The sequence below is a fragment of the Panicum virgatum genome, chromosome 9K, assembly GCF_016808335.1.
Source record: "Panicum virgatum strain AP13 chromosome 9K, P.virgatum_v5, whole genome shotgun sequence".
NCBI lineage: Eukaryota > Viridiplantae > Streptophyta > Magnoliopsida > Poales > Poaceae > Panicum > Panicum virgatum.
Genome location: NC_053144.1, coordinates 57,898,164 through 57,921,179, shown reverse-complemented (window position 1 = coordinate 57,921,179; position 23,016 = coordinate 57,898,164). Strand labels below are relative to the sequence as shown.

At 47.3% G+C, this 23,016-nt stretch overlaps 4 protein-coding genes across 4 annotated transcripts; 2 read left to right on the top strand and 2 right to left on the bottom strand.

The window, feature by feature from the left end:
• Window positions 1-1,514: 1,514 nt before the first annotated feature.
• LOC120652691 (uncharacterized mitochondrial carrier C8C9.12c-like) lies at window positions 1,515-4,496 on the top strand. Its single transcript, XM_039930578.1, has 2 exons — window positions 1,515-2,533; window positions 3,912-4,496. Exons 1-2 carry the CDS (start codon window positions 1,736-1,738, stop codon window positions 4,113-4,115), a joined length of 1,002 nt encoding a protein of 333 aa, XP_039786512.1. The 5' UTR covers window positions 1,515-1,735; the 3' UTR covers window positions 4,116-4,496.
• An 826-nt stretch (window positions 4,497-5,322) lies between these two features.
• Window positions 5,323-6,683, bottom strand: LOC120652689 (uncharacterized protein At5g01610-like). The gene is made up of 2 exons (XM_039930576.1): window positions 6,359-6,683; window positions 5,323-5,976 (listed from the first exon to the last, which is right to left on the bottom strand). The coding sequence occupies exons 1-2, from the start codon at window positions 6,443-6,445 to the stop codon at window positions 5,551-5,553; spliced, it is 513 nt and encodes a 170-aa protein (XP_039786510.1). The 5' UTR covers window positions 6,446-6,683; the 3' UTR covers window positions 5,323-5,550.
• Window positions 6,684-7,191: 508 nt separating this feature from the next.
• Window positions 7,192-9,377, top strand: LOC120652688 (40S ribosomal protein S7-like). The gene is made up of 6 exons (XM_039930575.1): window positions 7,192-7,398; window positions 7,513-7,611; window positions 7,726-7,799; window positions 7,902-8,025; window positions 8,689-8,871; window positions 9,012-9,377. The coding sequence occupies exons 1-6, from the start codon at window positions 7,207-7,209 to the stop codon at window positions 9,132-9,134; spliced, it is 795 nt and encodes a 264-aa protein (XP_039786509.1). The 5' UTR covers window positions 7,192-7,206; the 3' UTR covers window positions 9,135-9,377.
• Window positions 9,378-9,779: 402 nt separating this feature from the next.
• On the bottom strand, window positions 9,780-12,925 carry LOC120652687 (malonyl CoA-acyl carrier protein transacylase-like). The gene is made up of 10 exons (XM_039930574.1): window positions 12,489-12,925; window positions 12,031-12,116; window positions 11,809-11,875; window positions 11,369-11,511; window positions 11,205-11,253; window positions 10,992-11,129; window positions 10,825-10,905; window positions 10,466-10,642; window positions 10,278-10,364; window positions 9,780-10,138 (listed from the first exon to the last, which is right to left on the bottom strand). Exons 1-10 carry the CDS (start codon window positions 12,774-12,776, stop codon window positions 10,076-10,078), a joined length of 1,179 nt encoding a protein of 392 aa, XP_039786508.1. The 5' UTR covers window positions 12,777-12,925; the 3' UTR covers window positions 9,780-10,075.
• Between the last annotated feature and the right edge of the window lie 10,091 nt (window positions 12,926-23,016).

Sequence of the window (23,016 nt, the reverse complement as noted above, 5' to 3'; positions counted from 1 at the left end):
GTTTTCAGAATATGAACCTAATAATATAGATTCACTGAACAGAACTGCTGTAGTGTAATTGTGCATTTGTGCTATGCGCTGCTTTGGACAACGGTGCAGATGCGTGGTGTAGTGGAAATGAGATCTTGGAATTGACAGATTCCTTCGAAATGGCTTTTGTGACATTTTGATCCACTCATTGTCTTGTCTATTCAGTTTTGTTTTACCCAATTGTTAATTACACTGTGGCCTTCATTTTGGGGTGAACTTGATTGGAATGTTCATTGTGTGGTGCCATTACAAGTCATTAGTCTACCGAGGTAGAAGTAGAACAACAATGACATGTTGTCATCCACAACAAAAGGTAGAGAAAAGAAAGCAAATCTGATTCCTGATGTCAATTATTTAGATTAAGAATCTATAGGTTATCATTATAGTTTTTTTGTAAATATTATCGCTACGTTAGTTGTGCTGCCTTATATTCTATATTCCTGCTACTGCGAGTTGGAGAAGGCCAGCATAGCTAAAAGAAAGAGTTACAGTTGCAGATGGGGTGAACCTAGATGCAGGTACCAGGAATGCGTAGCATAACTTAGCAGATAATGCCGTTGAGCTTTTCTCTTTGCCAGGTTGCGAATCCGTGTGGCGTTTGTTTCCCCTTCTTTTGGAGAGTGGCTGTTGCGTGTGCCCCTGCCAACTACCGGGCCACTACTGGGTTGCGCTCGACCGTGTATCTATATTTTCCTTTGTTGAAAGAACGCCCGATAAGTTGCTACCAGCCCACTGTTCCACTAAACTTGCGTATTTGTTTCTGATAGGCCATATGAATTATGATCTCAGATCGTGAAGTTGATGGCATACAGATCCTTGCAAGTTTTGTGGGTTGACCATCAGATCCTCATCTTGGACTTGCCTTTCTTCTCGCCGTCTCTTCCAAAGGGAAGGCCAATACGACACTCTGTTCGGCAGCTCCAGCAGCCTCCAGTCCAACAGTGTTTTCCTTTCATCTAGCTCCAGTACTAGCTTTCAGCCATCAGCCAAATAACAGTATTTTTCTCTCACACCACTCTAGCCACCAGATCCAGCCCAGCGAACAGAGCGACTCACAAATAAGCATCAACCTTGCAAAATACTATTATACTAACGTGGCTAGTCAGGTCTAACTCAAAAAAAAAAACGTGGCTAGTCAGGTCAAAACGCCCGGAAACAAACAATTAGTCGCCCGTTTGTGAATCAGAATAGACCACGACTTTGATCTCTCCAGCTGGAAACAAAAGGCAACTTTTCCTGCTTAAACCAAATTATACCAAACAACTCGGATTCCTAATCCGGCCTGGACACAGCATCAAATTAAATCAAATCAATCATCAATCAAGAACAGAGTAATATGCAAAAGAAAAAAACAACTTCCAAGTGTTTCTTCAGGGAAAATTTTAATTAGTTAATTAAGTTCAGAACGGTATTTCATAGACTGAAAAACGGATTCTAATTCTAGTATAGTTTAAAAAAGAAAAACGGATTCGAGGAGAGGAGAAAAAACTTGGGGAAGAAACTGCGACACGGGTCGGGAAGGGAAGGATGCGTCGAGATCGATTTGACCTCCGCCTCCTCTTCCTCCCCGTCCCCTCCTCCTGAATGGCGACACCCTACTCCCCCTCAAATCTCTCCTCTTTATTGCCGCCGCCTTCTCGTGCGCTCCCCGTGCTCCGCCCCGTGCTATCCGGTCAAAACCCTAGCCCTAGCGCCGCCGCCCCCCATGGCTGCGGACTACCGCACCCCGGACCGCCTCCTGCCCGCCGCCGCCGAGGAGCCGGCGGTGCCCCCGGGCCCCCCGCCCAAGCCGGTGCTTAGCGCACCCGCCGTCCCCGCGGCCACCCACGACGGCCTCCGCTTCTGGCAGTACATGCTCGCCGGCTCCGTCGCCGGCGTCGTCGAGCACACGGCGATGTTCCCCGTCGACACCCTCAAGACCCATATGCAGGCCGGCGCGCCGCCCTGCCGCCCGGCGCTGTCGCTGGGGGCCGCCCTGCGCAACGCCGTGGCGGGGGAGGGCGGCGCGCTCGCCCTCTACCGGGGCCTCCCCGCCATGGCGCTCGGCGCCGGGCCCGCCCACGCCATCTACTTCTCCGTCTACGAGTTTGCCAAGTCGGCCCTCACCGACCGCCTCGGCCCCAACAACCCCGCTGCCCACGCCGCATCCGGGGTGCTCGCGACCGTCGCCAGCGACGCGGTCTTCACGCCCATGGACACCGTCAAGCAGAGGCTGCAGCTCACCAGCAGCCCTTACACGGGCGTCGGGCACTGCATCCGCACCGTGCTGCGCGACGAGGGGCCCGCCGCCTTCTTCGTGTCCTACCGGACTACCGTCGTCATGAACGCGCCCTACACCTCCGTCCACTTCGCCACCTACGAGGCCGCCAAGCGGATGCTTGGGGACATGGCGGCCGACGAGGAGTCCCTCGCCGTGCACGCCACAGCTGGGGCCGCAGCTGGCGCACTCGCGGCGGCGGTCACCACACCGCTCGACGTCGTCAAGACGCAGCTACAGTGTCAGGTGAGGATCTTATGCACTTGATTCACGATCTGACCAAGCTGTGACCTTTAATGCTCCGCAAGACTGCAACAAATATTATAGCTGATTTGAGTGATTTCTAATGGCTTGCCCACCGAATGCTTAGTTGACCAATCCACCTCCAAGATTATTGGAAACAATTTGTGAAGTAGCCTTCTGTGTTCATTTGATCTTGTAGTGGTGATTACCGATCTAAGGATGCTCTGTAGAACTATTGTGGAGGCCTAATGACACAGGGAAGCGACCTTTTTATTTCTGGGGGGGGTCTCTTATGCTGTCTAATTGACCAATCCACCTCCAAGGTTATTGGAAACAATTTGTGAAGTAGCCTTCTGTGTTCATTTGATCTGCTAGTGGTGATTACCATTCTAAGGATGGTCTGTAGAACTATTGTGGAGGCCTAATGACACAGGGAAGTGACCTTTTTATTTCTGTGGCCACTGGATTTAATGTAAATGCAATATGTATAACTGTTTCACACTGTAGATCCAGCAGCTGACCTGCAATTTTTGCTTAAAAACCGAAGTGGAAATTTATACAAATCATTGAGTGCACACATCATTAACTTCCTAGTTCAAGCTTATTTTGGAGTTTGGACCTTCACGTGCTCTTTAAGCCTAGGGCAACCTTCAGATACATTTGACTACCCTCTCTATCACGTATACTGTCTGTAGATAACATGATGACAAATTGGAATTCTAGATTGCAATCTCCACCAATCGCACGTTCTCTGTCTAGTCTGCTCCCTTGTTTGTTGGGTGTTTGTGCCCTGGTGATTGGTGAAATATGTTTTGAAGAGGTTTAAATATTATGAATGTGTGACTCAGTTAAAATTATATAAAGTTACTTATCTTGCTAAATATCACATAAGCCCATAACCTGTCCATCTGTGTTTCTCCCCGATCTACAATGATTATAAGAAGCTGAAACAAAAGGATACAAGGAACATGAAAACAACAGCCTCAGAGACATTCCCTGGAACATATAGAGCAGTGGAACCTTGCTTGAATATTGGTTTAAATGCATGTTGTTTAATTCTTGAATTACTGACATTTTAGTCTTTCCTATTCTTCTGGAAACTGATCAAGGGAAAACACACAATTAAGTGAACCATAAAACACTTTCATTTTGGGTATCAAATTAACATGAAAAGATCTGGGTGGCCCGCTTAAACCCTTTCTTTTGGTTCAGTTGAAAGTTACCCATTTCATGGCCATGGAAATACTGCCCCTGTCACCATCGTTTTGTTTTGTGCCTCATGTTCAATTTTAATGTGGATTTTTTTTCTTCAAGTTTTGTTTTTCTTTGTGAATGACCTGCCATCAGTTCCAAGGAATGTAACACTAATTTTTCTGATCAGGGTGTCTGTGGCTGTGAGCGCTTCTCAAGCAGCTCAATAGGAGATGTGTTTAGAACAATCATAAAACGAGACGGATATTCCGGGCTGATGAGGGGATGGAAGCCAAGAATGCTGTTCCATGCACCTGCGGCTGCAATATGTTGGTCCACATATGAGGCCTCGAAGTCATTTTTTGAAAGGTTCAATGAGGAAAGGCGGAAATAGTCTGAGCATTTCTTGGAATGCCATGTATTTTTCTTGAAGTCAATGTACTTCTACACAGGAGCATACTCGCTCAGCTGACAGAAGATGCAGCGCCGGGACATGCTTGTTAGGCTGTTGTGCCCCAGAGCTGTCCATTGGGGAATTGAGGTCATGAGTTGTGCTGCACGCCAAACCTGTCTAACGAAGATCCGTCTGTACCCTACTCTTTTTCCTTTCAGATAAGTTGATGTATTATTTTCCTGCCCTGGCTTGAGGTAACGATACTAGAATAATATTTTGCAAAGTTTGATCAGAATCGCTCAGCAAACTATTATCTCTGTAATTCCGTCTGGCCTCCTGCCGTTGTTCAGGTTTTTTTATAATGGAAAAGTGGTTTTGCTATTTTGGATTCGTTGTTACCACAGGTTAATGTGTTCGTACATTATCTTTTCCAGAATGAATCAATGATTTAAAACGAAAGTTACGATCGTGTAGGACAATACGATGTGATAAATATTTTTTTTCAGATTGTGGTTGTGGGTGTTCGAAGTGTGTGGAAAGTGAATATCAAAAATCAGATATTTATTTCTCGAAGCAACACAATAGCACCAGTGGTCTAGTGGTAGAATAGTACCCTGCCACGGTGCAGACCCAGGTTTGATTCCCGGCTGGTGCAATTTATACGGTTTTGGTTTTTTTTTTGATGGGGTGCGCTCTGCAAATCCATCGCCCATCGGTATTGGCCGTGTTTGGATCTTGCAGATTTTAAGAACACTGTCGCATGTTTTCCGATAGAAGAATCTCGCATGGATGGAGTACTAAATGAAGTAGGGATGGGTGTAACTTTTCACGACGAATCTAATGACGGTAATTAATCGATGGTTTGCTACAGTAATGCTACAGTAATTATCTTCTAATCACGTGGGCAAAAACCTCATTAGATTGTTCAGGATTAATAGCGCGGGGTTCTGAAGTTGGTTTTGTGAATTGACTTTGTTTGATACCTTAATTAGCGGTCAAAGTTGATAAAATTTCTAGTCCACAGTTTCCTGGTCCAAACCAAACGGGGCATTTTTCCATCCAGTGGGACAGCGTTGGGGCAGAAGGTTCGTGTGTGTGTTTTGACGCGATTCTCGTGTTACTTCACGACATCTAAGTCCCTGTCTGGTGGCCCTCAAACCTCAAAAAAGAAATCCTTGTCTGGTTAAACACCCCTTAGCTACAAATCTGACAAAACGCTTGAACTGCACCTCGCTCTGTTTGTGCCTGGGCCAATGTTCTCATTCAAATTTTAATACTGTACAGTAAAGGACGGGCATCAAAACTTCACAAGTCGCACGGTAAAAGCACACGGTCATACAATTCTCTCGGCTAACTAACAGTAAAATTTATTTCACTATAAAAAAAGAGCAGAATTTATTCCTGCAACTGCAAGCATCTCAGCGTGCAGCCACAGCTAGAACTCGTCGACGATGATGCCGCCCCTGACGACCTCGTAGGCGTCCCGGCTGCGCGACCTCTTGATCCCGGCCGTGAAGTGGACCTTGGCGGCGTCGGCCTTGACGGCGGTGACCCTGGCCCAGACGAGCACCTTGGTCTTGATCCCCTCCACCTCCGTGAGGCGGCCCTCGCCCAGCGTGCTGGACACCATGGCGTCGAACCGCAGCTCGGAGCCGTCGCGGTAGCCGACCTCGCACGGGGACGGGATGTACACCGTCAGCCGCCGCGTCTCCGGCGCGAGCTCGTAGTTGGTGGCCTCCCGCGGGAAGAGCCCCACCGGCAGGCCGTGCTCCTTGAGCAGCTCCGGCAGCGGCTTCTGCATCTTGCCTTTCAGCTTGTTCACCAGCCATTTCGCGCCCTCCCCGACGCTGGTCGAGAGCGACTGCACACGCAGAAACACATCTAGATCAGTAGTATTAAACATCAGGAGACAAGAGGACAGGAGATGAAGAAGCATCAAAGGGTTTGACTTTTTTTTTTTGCTTCTCTGAAAATCTCTGACAAGAAAGCCAAACAGTATTAAACTCGATGAGTACGAAACGATCTGATAATCTGACTATAGACACCAGCTAGTGATCAATAATTGATTCATTCAGAGCCCTTCTAACTTTTAGCTGGTGTATTGGTCAGATGGAGATCGATCAGAGGACGCAATAAGGGAGGCCAAGCTGAGCAACGCTACGACCAAACGAAACTCTGTCGAAACATGACGAGCAGCAAGAAAGAGCAGGGATGAGATCATGAGATAGCTTTGTCCCACGGACCTCGATGTCGTCGCCGGCCGACGAGATCTCCTTGTTGGCCCTCTGCCCCAGCCAGTAGGCGCCCACCTTGTTCATGATCTCGTCCATCTCTCCGCGGCCTCCTCTTCCGCTTCCGGCGCCCTCCTGCGCGCGATCTCTTGCTCCGGTTCTCGGTTAACTTGGTTGGCACGCGGAGCCGGAGAAGAAAGGAATCGTGGTGGTTCCTGGTTCACCAGGTCGCCCGTCGAGACGCGACCGTGTCAAACCGCGAAGCGGCGAGGAAGATGTGCCCTCCACTGCCGAGTGAGAGCGACGGCTCTTCTTTCCTCCTCGCATGGTGTGCGTTGGTCGCCGTCACGGGCCGTGTTTGGATCAAGCCATCAAAACTTTTGCACTAAAAGACGAATGCATGCATGAAGTACTAAACGAAGTTTATTTGTAAAATCTTTTTAGGAATGGGTGTAATTTTTCGAGACGAATCTAATGAGCCAAGTTTCATCAAGATTGGCTATAGTGATGCTACAGTAACCGCGCTCAATCATCCTCTAATCATGCGGTCAAAGACCTCATTAGCTAGAGCAACTGCTACAGTACCACAGTTGTGTAGTTAATTTTGTAATTAGACTTTATTTAATACTCATAATTAGTAGTCAAATTATTATTTCTCTCTCATCAAAACTTTTCCACCCTCAAACCAAACATGGCCGCGGTTGCGCGTATTGAAAAAACAGGCGGCTGTCGAGGGACAAGTGTGACTTGAGGAGAGAGACTGGTCACGTCTCGCCAAGGATGTCAGGGGAAAAGCCAATTGGGCCACGATGCGGTGGGCCTACGATTCCACGTGTGTCCTATCTAGTTGGGCCACAGAAATGGGCTTCTCAAATATACGGCCCGCCTCGCGGTCCAGTGATTCCAACCCAGCGGGGTCGGCCCACTCCACGGGGCTAGGGTTTTATGGGAGCCCTATAAGAGCTCCCACCCGCGCAGCCACCCGCCGCCTCCTCCAAACCCTAGCGCCGGCGCCTCCACTTCGCTTCCTCACCCCATCTCCTCGCGCTCAGGTATCTACCTCTCCGCCTCCGGATCCACCGCCGGTCTCGCGTCTTCTGATTGCTATCTCCGCTCTTGTGCCTGTTGCTGATCCGCGTCGTGCTGCTCGAATCTCCTGGCGGCAGGGTTCGGCGCCCAAGGGAGGCAAGATGTACACCGCGAGGAAGAAGATCCAGAAGGAGAAGGGCCTCGAGCCCTCCGAGTTCGAGGACTCCGTCGCTCAGGTGAGCAGAGCGCCGATTCCTCGACACCTCTCTTCTCCCGTTCGTGGCGGCTCCTTTGCGTTTCCTATCTCGTGCGCATCTCGGCGGTCTGATGTGTTTGTTGCTACCTCGCAGGCTTTCTTTGACCTGGAGAATGCCAACCAGGAGCTCAAGAGCGACCTCAAGGACCTCTACATCAACAATGCTATGTAAGCGCCCCGTTTCTTCATGTACAGTAGCGCTTGTTGAGATGTCGTTGCCTGTGTTGCATGGATGTACCTTTGGTGGTGATGCCTGTCGTGGCTTTGCAGCCAGATGGACGTTGCCGGGAACAGGAAGGCTGTTGTGATCCACGTCCCGTACCGCCTGCGCAAGGCCTTCAGGAAGATCCACGTCAGGCTCGTCAGGGAACTGGAGAAGAAATTCAGTGGCAAGGTTAATTTCTCATGTTTTGTGGTACTATGGTAGCTTATGTGGTAATGTATAGTCAGACTATGCTTAAGTAAAATTAATTGGCTTAGATGTTGTGCATGACGCTGCTTACAATGTAAGTAGTATTGTATCTGGATTAAGAAATGTGGTGCAAATTTACTATCACGTTGCCAAACTACTCCCCTTGTTTTGGTCATTCACATGGCTTGAATCATATGTTGTTTATGCATTTTAATTACTCGAGAATTAATGAATTGAGTGATGAGTGAAAGATGATGAATCAAAGCTGTTGAATTTGGTCTGTATGCTATTTGGTTAATTGTAATGTTTAAGAATTGTGGAGAACCAATCCTGGCATTATGTAAGGAACAACATCACTTTAGTACTCTCCTGTTGCATGTTGCAGCATTCATACTTGACCTACACATTCTTCCTACTTTTTTAATTGATTATAGCTTCTTAACGCTTGAATTGCCTGATGAGGAACTTTGTGCTTGATGTTTGTGATATTAGTATATGGTGTTTCTGAGTCCGAGGTATTTTTTTTGCCATGAACTATGGTATGGCAGCTTTTAGCTAAGTGTTACAGTTTGGTGTGCTTCTCAGTAATTGTAGACAGGTTTTCTGCTATTCAACGTCATTGATCATGCTTCATTCTTGACTCAGGATGTCGTAGTTGTTGCGACAAGAAGGATTGTGAGGCCGCCAAAGAAGGGTTCAGCTGTTCAGCGCCCTCGCACGAGGACTCTGACTGCTGTTCATGATGGAATCTTGGAGGATGTTGTGTACCCAGCCGAGATAGTTGGGAAGCGTGTCAGATACCGTTTGGATGGTGCCAAGATCATCAAGGTATACTTCCATCATATTTTCTTCTGATAATCTAAATATCTTGAAGATTTAGCATGTCATGACATAATTGTTATTCACTGGTATATCCACATGTTCATACACTGAAGGTTCTAATCCTTTTTTTATGTTGCTCTTTTCAGATCTTCTTGGACCCAAAGGAGAGGAACAACACTGAATACAAGCTGGAGACCTTCACCGCAGTCTACCGCAGGCTTTGTGGGAAGGACGTGGTCTTTGAGTACCCTGTGGCTGAAAACGCATAAAGCTGAAGTCGTGGATATCTCCATTACATTTCTTTGAAGCAGGATGTTTTGGTTGGGGTCTCGACTAGTTTGCTCCCTATGTACTGCAAAAACCATAGTTTTGATGCCAAAGTTGTTGCTTAGGTTTGGTACCTGGAAATTGGCAGTGGATGTGAACTCTGTTAAGTTTTGAGCATTTAAATTAAACCTTTGCCATGTTAACTGGTGATTTATTCTCAAATGCTTAATGTGTTTAGGTGCGTCTTTTGAAAAGGTCGTTTCGCTTGTCTAGAGCGAATTTTCTCGATTGCCGACCTTCACAATTCTAGTTGCTGGGTCCTGTTATATTATTGCGCATCAGGAATGTCTTGTATTCTGTAGGACGTTAGTTGTTTGGTTTTGTTATATTATTGGTAAAAATTTGTTATGCTCGTTCGGTTGAGCCGAAAACAGAAATTGCTGTCGGTACTTCTACTTGGACATGCTGCAGTCGTTTGGAATCAACTTGTCAGTCCTGTAATCTGCAGAAATTGGACAAACCTTCGCAGTCGATGCCCGGGAGTACCAAACTCCGCTGTCATGGCGAGCGGGTGAAGAGGCGATGAGCCATGAGGAGGAATAAGCGTGGGATGACAAGAGTACAGGAAGAAGCCAGCAGTACGAAACTTGTCCAAACGGCATCAACTTTAACATTTTAATACTGTGGAACTACTTTAGTTCAAATGATCATTGATACTACACAAAGTTTACAGGTACCAATTTTACATCACGATCAAAATTCAACAACGGCGGTAAAAAAGATAACTGAGAATTGCTCAACTCTATATGAAGAAGTCCTACAATAATCGCTGTAGTTCACTCTCACCCCTGATTTCACCACCCCTCTGCTATAAAACTTGGTACCATCCGGAGGTCATCAGATCCTTTATTATCTGGCACAGAAATCTTGAAATTCTGACATCTCAAGCACCGATGTTCTCAATGATAGCACCTTTGTTGATCCTCTTGAGAATACCTGCTATAACCTGGTTACCAGAAAACAGGGCAGTACAAAAGCAATATTACATTTTTTTGCACCAAGAATAATTCAAGCTGCTGCACTACAATTTAGAACAAAAAATCACTTTATTGCGACAAGTGGAAACATCATGCTGAATAATATACCTTTCCTGGTCCGAGTTCGTAACTTTTCTCGAGTCCCTTGCCCATAAGAGTCTTCACAGTGGTCTCCCATTGCACAGGAGACGTTACCTGTTGCTCCCGTGAGCCAGCGCCATACAACAGTTGGGAATCACTTTAAACCAGAAAGCAGCTAGACTGCAATATGAAATTAAGATTGGCCTATAACTCACCTGCCGTGCCAAAATCTGCTTGATTGTATCAGGATCTGAGTGGGGCTGTGCATCAACATTGGAGATGACTGGAATTCTTGGTGTTCGAATCTCTGTGGCAGCCAACGCAGATTCCAATCTCGAAACAGCCGGTTGCATGAAGCTAGTATGGAAGGCACCGGCAACAGCTAGGCGAACCTGGAAATATTAATAGTTAATTTGGCATGCAAAATTATTTGGTGACGATGGAACAAAAAGGCCAGTGTAAGATACTGAAATCGCAATAGCCAGATTTCACAGTTAAGTGGTATACATAAATATATACATAAATATTTCCAAACATATGCTTCATGCAAATATAGATATATTGGAGCACTAACCGTCATTCTAGCCTTGAAGGACTTTGCTTTGGCTTCAACCACTTCGATACCTTTTACACCACCAGAAACTGCATAATTCCCCTGCAATGTTATTTTACTTTGTTTCGTATCAATCAAGATCCAATAGACAACCAAGAGGCTATGGTAGCATCAGATAAAACACATACTGGACAGAGAAAGTTTGCTATCTGAACTCTTTCCTTTTCATCTACTTCCTCATTAGCAGCATCACATAGCTCTTGCACCTTTTCTGAATCTAGACCAATCACACTAACCATCGCACTATTGGCAGCATCTGAAGCATCCTACACCGATAAGGGACATTAGAATTCAATGTACAAAATCAATCAAACGATCTCTTAGTGTTTCTGTAGACTAACCTGCATAGCTTCTCCTCTTAGCTTGACAAGCTTCAGTCCGTCCTCAAAGCTGCATGTTGATATACGATGTGTAAGTATGCATATTTGATATACTATAGTATCCAACATATAGTCACCAAAATAAACCTGACAAATGAGTGCTTCTAAATGAACAAAAAGAATACCTAAAAGCACCAGCAAATGCAAGTGCAGTGTATTCTCCCAAGCTGAGACCACATGTAACATCAACAGAGTTGATCACGTCTTTGCCTCCATCGCGTGCACGTAGTACCTCTACTGCTGCAAGGCTGGTAACATATATAGCTGGCTGCAAAATGGACTTATTCAGCAAGTAGAACACAGCACTTCACTGACAAGACTGCAAAAATACTATACTTCAAATGCATAATCGTAGGTAAATATCGAGCTGTACAAATATGCGATATAGCTGATGCAAAAAGAAAATTGCCAAATTAATTCCTTCGAATATCCAGCCTAACTGCAAGCTGTAATGAAAATATTGCAATTGCAACTAAATAAGAGCAGGCTACTGCTGAAAAATTGTGTGATCAAACCCGGATTTCCAAACTAGGCATACAGTGGATACAAAGCTATAGTAGCATACCTGACTGATCACGGTTGAGTCAAGCTTTTCTTTTGGTCCATTGGTGCAAAGATCCAACAAATCATATCTATATCAACATATAGATAGAAACACATTAGCATGCGTGCTCATATTTCATTTTCTTGGAAGGTGAGCAGCCATGCAATTTAAAGTAGTACATCAAATGCAAGAGAGAACACCCCAAAAAGAGCTACATAGATACTATGAGAGACTTGAAGATACCCGAGTATGTCATTTGCCTGGTTAAAGAGTTTGGCAGCGGCTGGAACACTCTGAGCCTCTGCACCCATTCCAACAGTTTGTGCACCCTGAAATTGAAGGAATTCAGAAATAATGGCGCAGACATGCCTCAATGGCATTTATTTTTGAAGAGTAGTGGAGTTTTTTTTAGCTCAGAATCACGCATGTTATATATGCAAATTAAAGCAGCACTAAAAGATCAAATTATAAATCAACAAAACCTCCTGACATAATCTAATCATCACACTCACACCTTAATCTTTGTGGTCAAAATTCGATCTACGTTAACTGAAGCGTGCAAAGTCTGACTCTGAAATAGTTACGAATGCCAAATTGCTTCTGATTCCTTCAAATTTTCCATTCAGCTAGATGATATTGTCCGTTTCACATTCAAAGTTGAAACATGCCAAAAGAGCTCGCTCGGTCTCATTGCACTGTACCTGACCGGGGAAGAGAAAAGCGGTGCTGGGCTTGTAGTCGGCGAAGAGCGCGTCGCCCACCGCCACATCCGACCCGAGCGACACCCTGGCCGATGAGTACCTAGATCTGGACGACAGCGCCACCCTCGCGGTAGCCGGCGCGGCAACCCGGCCCCGTGGCCCCGCGAGCGGCGCCGGCGCGGAGGGCCTGAGGATGGCGAGCGTGGAGGCCATCGGGGAGCCCGGAACGAGGCGAAGACGGCGAGGCCTGAAGCGCTGGAGCGGCAAGCGTGAGGGGGCGAAGAGCATGCGAGTGCGGAGCTTTGTAATTGTACGGTCAGGTGGGGGAGGATGGCTGGCCAGTAGCGAGGTGGAGGCGGAGCTCACGAGGACGAGGTGCGCCAGGAGGAGGAGGATGGCGGCGCGTTGGGCCGCTTAGAAAGGGTAATGAGAAAATGGGCTCGACGGCTGGAGACTGGCATCTTTTTTGTTTTATATTTTTAAAAAATATTTTTTACAGAAATATATTTTCGATTGAACATTTTATAAATTTGTACCCCTACCGCCCGGCCCCTGCCGCCAACTGGCCGGGCGGTAGGGACTTAAATATAAATAAAAATATATATATTTGCATGGAGGTCTTTGGCGGGGACCTGCCGCCCCCCCTGCCGGGCAACTCACTACTACATCCGGAAGAAGAAGACAAAGGTAGCATTTGCCACAATGAAAATGGAACCTAAAATTAGACACCGTCCAGTTTGATTCCGCACAAAGAAAATTCCATTTTTTTTTTCTTGACAAAATAGATCGATTCCCACCGAGGTCTAATAACCGACTTCAAATTAGCAGCTGTTAGAAAGTTTACATGAGAAGAAACAGGGTCTCCAGCCAAAGGAAAACTCCCCGATCTCCAAGGCACTTCCACTACTAAGATCACAGTTATCAAAATCACAATTCGCGCGCGCGCCCATCAGCGCCCGTGCCATTTGCCAACTCGATCGGATCGAGACGGCCGGCGAGCGCCACCGCGCGAGGCTGGAGACTGGACTGACCACTGCACGCCCCGCATACGTGCACGCGGCATGTATCAACCCACGACACACCCGCGGCGGCATGGCGGACCGCGGATGGCGCCGCCCCGACCGCAGCTCGCCTAGTCGCCGCGCGATCTGCGTGCTCCGCGCCACGTGACGGATAGATCTCGGTCCCGGGCTCCCGGCCGCGCCGTGTGGGCGGCGGACCGCGTGGTGGCACGGCGCTTGCCCGCCGTCGATCCTAGCCAGCGGTCTCACACGCGAGACTACAAGAGCAACTGAGCAAGCTGGTCACAAGACCAGGCAAACCATATCGAACCCGACCGTGCACGTACGGTACGGCGGCGCCGGCTCGTCCCTCGTGCACGTCGTCTCCGCACACCAGAAAGCACCTGTACGTGTCACACGGAAGGTGCTGCGTGCGAGTACGTACACAACTGATCGAGTACGTGGGGCGAGAGAGTGGGTCGTCGAAGAGTAGAAGGTGACGCACATGCGAGACGACGAACCAAATAAAGGGAGAGAGAAAAAATGGTGCGTCGGCCTTTATTGGAGCTACACTAGTCGTAGTTGTCCACCAGAATTGAACGGTAGCATATAGAAAAAGAATGTCGTTTTGGATAAAGTTTAGATCAAATATTGAGAATATAAATCATGAATAATTTTTAAGTTATTGTGTTTGAAAAAGTAAAAGTCATATAAATAGATTTGTCTTAAAAATCACTTTCTAAAAAAATATACATGTATCACTTTTTAATAAATATTTTTTATAAAAATAAGCAAATAAAATTATGCTTTAGAGACCGTATCGTTGTTCTAAACCTCTTCTATTTCCTATATGGAGGGAGTACTCCATCCAGAGATCGGAGCACCCCAAGTTGCTCTCAAGTCTTGCCGATGCTTTTGGCGTACGTGGAGCAAGTGGCTGACGGCGTCTTCCCCTCAAGGATCGTGTTAAAAGTTGAAAGTAGGTCTTTCATAAAATAGTTGAAAGTAGGGAGTACTCCCTCTGTCTCAAACTATAATTCGTTTTGATTTTTTTAATATATTTTTTGCTATACATGAAGGGCGGGCCTGGTGCAGCGGTAGAGCCTACCGTCTGTAACCGGAAGGTCCCGGGTTCGAGCCCCAGCCTCTGCACATTTGTGTGGGTAAGGCTTGGGGCTTAAAAACAACTCTTCCCCAGACCCCGCACAATGCGGGAAGCCTACGGCACTGGGTACGCCCTTTTTATTTTTTGCTATACATATAAATGTATACTATGTCTAAATCTCGATATATAGCAAAAAAATTATATATCTAAAAGGATCAAAATGAATTGTAATTTAGAACAGAGAGAAGTATGAAATGAACAAATGATTTATTTATTAATTGAATGAACAATAACGTGATTATATATTTATATATGGTGAAAGGGTGCCCAAAGGACATGCCCTTCGAGGTTCAAGGGCCCTTCACGAAAGATTCAGAACTTTTGTAAAAGCCTGTGTCTACTAAAAGATGCCTGTCTATAAATGAGTTGAAAACTAATTGATCACTAACTTAATATTAATTCTAACGGATCGGTCGAAGCCATACATCTATGTGTTATTATCTAGGCAGGTTTAGCGATGAAAACGGACGGAAACGGACGGAAAAATCTCATTTCTACTTCCATTTCTATTTTTTTTTTGGCGAAAACGGGATCGGGTTGGGAAAATACGGGTATGGAAACGGGATCGGGTTACGCGGAAGTACGGAAACGAACCAATACGGATGTTGAGCCGGAAAGAATAACACGATCAAATATTCTCGAGTATACATTAACAAAGTCACAAAATAATATACACGTACGAAGTTATTAGTCCAATATTCACTGGTATGCCACGTTAACATGTTAACATGCATACTTAGTGATTAGTATATTTTTGAACATATCAATTTTTAGACATATCTTATGTAGATTAAAAACGGAATGAAAAACGAAATAAATACGGGTCAATTCCCTGTAAAAACGGGATTCCTCGGAAACGGACGGAGAAACCTCATTTCTACTTCCATAAATATGGAAACGGGATCCCACAAATATGAAAACGGACAGACAAAAATAGAAAACGGAACGGAAATATTTCCGTCCGTTTTCAACCCTGGTTGCAGCGTGTTGGTGCCGATTTAGAGCCACGCCTAGCTACTATCGTTTCATATGTTTGTGGAGCCGCTTTTCCTTCTCCACAAACAGTTTTATCTGTTTCAACTTGTCAGGTCTACTCGCCATTTTGTTTCACCAGAAAAGTTCCACAGATAATTCTTATAGAGAAGGGATTGCAGCTCTGTATAAATCATTGGGAGTTTTTAGTTGTTGTTGAGACTTTACAACTATGTTTAGGAAGTAAATTTGTCACTAATTACAGTTAGGCAATGTGATTCAATGGATAGTTTATTCTTTCTTTGGGAGAATAGTTTATGCGTTATGAATATAAGGATTTTATTCTGGCAAAGAATAAGGTTGTTTATTCAACATTTTGGAACACTGAAATTAGACAAGTTATAAATGTAGGCATAGCACATCCTATTTCATCACGCTCTGCTTAGGCGCGTGTACTACTTGCAATGAACATTTTTTAAATCTAAATTTATCACAGCTGTTGCAAACAATCTGTACTTTGTAGTGTACCCATTAACATTACTTGCCAAGCAAACAAAAAAAAAAGTGCTGGAAAGAACCCAAGAATGTGCTCAGAAAAAGCCAGGCAGCGCAAAAAAATAACAAACGGCAAAGACTAACTTATCAATGAGAATTTGTAAATTGCCTCGGAAACAAAGATACAATTTTTTTAATCTTAATGGACCTACCATGCCAGCTGAAAAACATATCAGGCGCATCTCACTTAATTTACTCAACTGGGTACATACCGGGTGCCCTTTTTTTTTTTGTGCCTCTTGGTGCCTATGCCTTCCCAGCCGTCGGATTGTGCGACGTGAGCTGTTGATTTTTCTCCAAACATTCTAAAAAAGTTGTAAAACAAATCTCCGATCCTTAATTAATTAGCTGAGCGTCAACTTTCATGAGCCAAGCTGGTGACGATGCGTTAACACACACTACTTAATCAAAACAAGCCCCCATGCTGGAAAAAAAATCATAACAAGTCGAGATAAAACAAGCTTCAGGATAGGTATGTTAGTCTGTCACACCCTCAACCTTTTTGATTGGGTATATATTTCGAAAAAACAACAATGTTAGTCACTTAATCTAGTCGAGCTAGCATCCAGTTACGCGTTTTTTTATTTTCTTTTCGATATTTAAATTTCCAGAGCACTTTTCCCCGAGTAACGTGTTGCCAACTTTGGCATAGGATTCAAAGTAGTCGGCCAGAGGCGAGAGACCCAATCATTTTGGATCGAATGGGGTCGGTCGGATATTTTTGCCAATGCACTAAAAAATGTACGGTTCTTCGCCATTATATTTTATTTACAATATACATCGCGAAAATTGTGGTTTTGAACGAAGCAATCGCTGGCTTTGTTGTTATCATATACTCTTTTCATTCCAAATTGTATTCCGTTTGACTTTTTTACTCCAAACTTGATCACTGATTTAATTCAAAAATTTGTGTACATTGCTTATCTATCGATAGATCCGAACTCAATCGCGTTAGGATCGAGAGAGAAGCCGAACCAGTAACGGCAGCAAACGCCATGTCCGATGCTGTACGTACAGTCGAGCAGCTCTATTAGCCAGAAGACACTTTGGGCAGAGATGGGTTTCAGGGCATGCTCATGTAACTAACTGGTGGAGACGAGTAGCAGAGGCGAAGCTAGAGCTGAATAGAGAGGGTGCACCGCTTATGGTTTTGCCGCTAGTCCTAAACCCTAAACCCATTTTATATGATGGCACCATCTGATAATATTAAACGCCAAGTGATTTTCTAATCTACTCAGTCTGCTGACCACGGCCGCCGTGACCAAAGAAAGCAGAGATCACACCCCCACATACACTAGACGTTGGCGGCGACCGAGACCGACCCTTGGCTGGCCTGGGTTGCTCGACCGGCGAATTAGAACTCACGATCTGGACACTCGGACTGCTGGTGCGCGTTCGTTCTATGACATCGTTGCATGTTCTATCAAGCGGCTATCAGCTCAGCACACTTGAGGGTTAAAGCACGCAAGAGGCGCCAAACATATCGCGACCGGTACAAGGTCGTCCGCAGGCACAAGCCACACGGACGCCAGATGCGGTCAAAAGGATCGGGAGGTCGTAAAGGCACAAATAGTTAGCTATAGTTGCGTGTTGCTGCGTGCCCATCAGGGCATCAGCCCCTGCCAGTTGCCAACATGCATGGATCGACCGGGACGGCGAGCTAGCGAGCGGCGGTCGTGCAGGTGCAGCCGAGCGCGACCCGGCCAGCGACCACACCCACCCGCGCATGGACGCGCGCTGCCACGGCCCGTGCTGCGCGCTAGCTAGCTGCCCGCGCGGGGGTGTCTATTTATCGCGTTTTGTGATTGGAACCCGTCCAACCGCAGAAGCGAGCCGCGCGCGGGAAAAATGAACAGCACCCCCGCCGCCCCCGGCTCCGGCGGCGCCCCCGCCGCCGCGCACCGTCCACTGGTTGTCTGGCCCCGCCCGACGGTGCTCCCGTGCCGCCGCGCCCTCCGCCGGCCGAACCGCCGCCCCCGACCCCCTCCTCTATGGCCGGCGGCCAAAGAACCGCCCCACTCCTCAACAACCCGGAATCATAAGGCCGCCGCCGCCCTCCACCACCCCGGCCGCAGGCGACCTCGCCGGCGGCCGCTCCGCCCACCAACCACCCCTCGGACCCCGGCCACCCCCCTCCCCTAACCCCGGCACCAACCACCGTCGCTGGCTCGAGATTGAAGAAGCACAGTGCGCGCGCGGGCCCACCTACCAGCGAGCTGCGCCTCCCTGCGCCTCCCTTCTGCGATAGCTCTACTTCTAGTAGCACGCGCGATAAATAGCCTCCACCACCCGCGCGCCTGCTGCTTGCCTTGCGATTTGCCGCGCGCGAGCTGAGGAATCCGGCGACCGCGACGGCCCTGAGCCAGCCACGTGCTGCGATCGCGTCCCGCGGCCGCGCGCTGGCATGTACGGTAACCGTACCGTGTGCCGCCCACCGGGTAGTCGGACGTGGATTATTGGAGGTGCGTGCGGGCGTCACGTGCAAACACCTGGTGGTCGTAAGTCGTAACGCTAATAACCGGGGAAACTCTGGCGTGCGCCGTGCGGCGGAGTAGAAGGAATCTGATCACCGCCGGTCAGATTCTGGGGAAAGATGGGGCAAGGACCCCGATCGATTCACTCGCACGCTCGTCGGGAGACGACGGGCCATGTCGGCCGGCCGCGTTCACACATGCAATGCTGCCGCCGAGCGAGACAAAACAAAAGCAAAATAGGACGGCCGACGGCCGTCGGCACCATTCCCCTTCAATTCGACTCGGAAACAAGTGCACGAAAAATCTCCGCGCGGAGCGAGCGAGACGACTCTCAGCTCGTAGGAACACGACGGCGTATGGGATCCAGCCTACTTCCGGAAGTCCCACAGCAGAGCCTGATCAGGACGACGAACCGCCCACCCTACAGGCAGGGCTACCGTCGCGGGATCAGCTTGTCGTCCACAGCCGCACAGAGCTGGCCGCCGGGGCGCGCGACCACGCCTCTGTACGTGCGCGTCGGCCAGCCACAGAGATCGTGTCCTCGCCCCGAGGGACATGCCCCTAGCCCCCTAGCCTCATGCCCATGCAAGTCGCACGGAAAAAAATACTTTTAGGTGATGAATGGGTCAGGCAAAGGCAACTAGGACTATACTTGCTTGGGCACGCTACTCGTGTTGACACGGCGTGCGGAGGGCAGCAAACGGGTGGCCAGGGGAGATCGATCAACCCAAAACCAAGCGAATTGAAGACGACGACGAAGAAACAAAGGAAAGGCACAGGCCAGGGCATCGGAGTTGGCGCTGGCCTACTGCTTGAATCAACGCCGGGACGCATATGGCAGCCCTGGGCTGTGTTCAGATCCCTGGGCTGTGTTCAGTTCCCACAAAAACACCCCACAAAAATATCACATCTCCATCATATCGAAACATTAAATGTAGCAAATGACCCATACATAAAGTACTAAATGTAGGAAAATAAAAAAAATTTATTGCATAGTTTTGATGTACGTTGCGAGACAAATCTTTTAAACCTAGTTAGGTCATGGTAGGACAGTATCTACCACAAACAAACGAAACATGCTACAGTGTTTTTTCGCACTGCTACAGTAGATTTCAGGGGAACTAACACACAGCTCCGGAAAAGTGGGAGAAAAAATCGTATCGGATACTGTAGTGCACTGTAGCATTTTCGTTTGTTTTTGGTAAATATTGTCCTACCATGTCCTAACTAGGCTCAAAAGATTTGTCTCGCAACGTACATCAAAACTATGCAATTAGTTTTTTATTTACCTATATTTAGTATTCCATGCATGGGTCATTTGCTATATTTAATATTTTGATGTGACGGAGATGCGATGGAAATTTTGGATTTGGGGGAGGGGGTTTGGGGCATCTAAACACACCCCAAGTTGCGGCTGCAGTGGTTGCTTTTGGCGTGGAGCGCGGGCTGCACGCAAGTTGTTGGTCGATGATGTTCTCTTCCAACCGTCCAACGAAGCCATCTGCCCATCCTCGTTTATCTATCGATCTCTGCAAGTGGCAGCGTGCTGATGTTGAGTGGTTGGACAGAGATCGAGAGATGAGGTAGCCGCATATTATCGCTTCATCCGCATATTATTCTTGGCGAAAACTTTAGTTTAATTAATTTGCTTCTCCGAAACTAGAGCTGCTTTTCTGAGAAGCGGCGGAGGGTTGTCATCTGTTGAGTGTTTTGGCCGGCGTGATTGCCAATCTACTAATTTATATGTTAATCGATCACGGCGGGCTCAGCCTTGCATGCCAGTTGCCAGATAGATTCACCAGCCTGAACATACACCGTACTAAGTGTTTCACGAAACAGAACATAGGTGGTATAGTATATATGATTTGTTGAAGGAGCTAAAATTGAGTGCTAAACTTTAGCGCGGCATATTAGCACTCGCACATATGCTAAAGTTTTTAAGTCTTAACTAAAATTTAGACCACCTCATTAGCGTTCCTGTTTGGATAAGACCCTATTTGATTCCTAAAAGTCCCTGGACTACTTTTAGTCCCTGGGCTAAAACAAAAAATCTCTCTCTGTTTGGATCGAGGGACTAAAGGAACTAGAGATCATTATTTACAGTGGTGAAAGGACCCAAATACACCTTCTTCTTCTTCTTCATCATCGGCTTCTTCTCCGTGTACAACCACCGACGCCATCTCGTTGTACCCCAGCGACGCGAGCACCTTGGCGAGCTGCTGCAGGCTGAGATCGTCGGAGGGCACCATTCCCGCCGCCGCGGAGTAGGCGGGAGGCGGTGGGCTCGCCGCCTCGCGGTACGGGCTGGGGAGCGGAAGGGTCGTCGTGGTGGCCGTGGACCACCTCAGGCGCGGACCACCTCGCATCCTCCGCTTGCGGCGCGAGCGGGGGCAGATCCGCAGCGGCGACGGAGGAAGGAGGCGGTGAGGGTTCAATCGGCGCCGTTTCCGCGTTCCACGTCCGTCGCGGCCGCGCCCATCGCCGCCACGACCTCCTCGCCGGAGGGCGCCTGGGCGGCCGCGGGGGTGAAGAAGGGGTTGAGGACGCGCAACGACTGGCGAATGGTGGTGGGCATGGACGGCGCGGTGTCGAAGCGGGCGGTGGCCGTCATCGTGGACGAGGAGTGGTGGTGGTGGGCATGGCCATGGCTGTGGTGGTGGAGGAAGTGGGCGTGGGTCGCCGGCGCGCCGTGGGGGTTGTGGGAGGCGGCGGCGGCTACGGTGGGGAGGAGCAGAGAGGCGAGGAGGAGGACGGGAGGGGGAGGAGGAGGTGGAACGCCGGAGCAGCCATGGCGCGGAGGGCGGTGGCGGCGGCAGGGATGGGGGAACCAGAGGACGGGGGAGCAGGGGTTCACGGGGGCGGGTCGCGGGGGGCACGTGGGACCGGGGGAGGGGTAGGGTGGAACGAAACAACCTACATTTTGGAACGAAGAGAGTACTATATAGTTGGTCCTAGCTCGACGCGATAATTTGATCATGGATAAACTGCAAGAAAAAAACAAATTACAATGTTATTAAGCCTAAATTAAAACAGCAGTATGTAGATAAAGTGCAAAAGGATATTGTTCCCATGTTGCTTCCGATGAGGATAATGCGTGCATGGCGCTGTTGTAAGCTGCACACACACACGCTAATCACACATATAGTGCATTCCCTCTGCTCGCGACGTGGGGAATAAACAATCGGCATGTACAAGTAGTATCTCTCGCTTATCCAGCGGTGCTAGGCTGCTAGCTGCAGATGGGTCCAAGCCATAATATAAGTATACTACTCCATCAGTTCCAAATTACAATTCATTCCAAGAATTTTGAAGAGTCAAACCATCTCAAAGTTTGACTAAAATTATAAAGAGAAATATAAAGATTTATGACATTAAATAGGTGCACTATGAAAATATAGCTAACAAAAAATCTAATGATATTTAATTGGTATCATAAATGTTATTATTTTGTCATATAAATTTGATCAAATTTGAAAAACTTTGACTCTTCAAAATTCTTGGAATGAGTTATAATTTGGAACGGAGGGAGTAGCTCCCTATCTATCTAGCTGTAGATCATTCTTCGGTCATCTCGATCGGCGATGATCGCTCGCTATGCGTCGCCGCCGCCATGCTGTACCGAGAATAAGGCATCGTCTATCCATCCACTGCACACACAACTCGCGTCTGAGAGAATGAACCTGCCACGGTAGCAACGTCCAGTCCCGGACCTCCCGGTACGTGTTGTAGTCGATCGACAAGGATGCCCAGGCTATGTTCAATGAAAACTAGACGATATCGAGTCACAATTACATGTACAGTGCTACATATTGTTAGCACCAGATAAACAAAACAACGAACCCAGGTGGGTTTTGTCTAATCACTCGGTATGATAACACGACCGTGGCCACTGGCCGTATGGATGAAGTAGATCGTGCATTGGTACAGTAACATTCCTTTCATTTTAAATTATTAGTTATTTTAGTTTTTCTAGATGTAGTTTATTATGCATCTAAATATATATAAATTATTTCTAGATGTATAATAAATGTATGCATCTAAAAAATCACAACAACCAATAATTTAGAGCATGTTTGGGAAGGCTCCCATGCAGTAGCTCCGCGCCTCCGCCAGCGCCGGAACGCTTCTGCTGGGACGGTGGGAGAGCTTGTCACGACTCGAAAAAAATTCAAACATGATTAACATGTTAACCACATCATCATGAGCATCATTAAAACATAAAGGAGCATCATGGGCATGTGTGCCTTGTTTTGAATTAAATTTTGTGTATGTTTCAATATGTGCTTGTTAAGAAAGTTCAAATTTTGTTATGCAACCTGGCCCCCAAAATTTTTATTTAAATACTATATTTCAAATGTTGA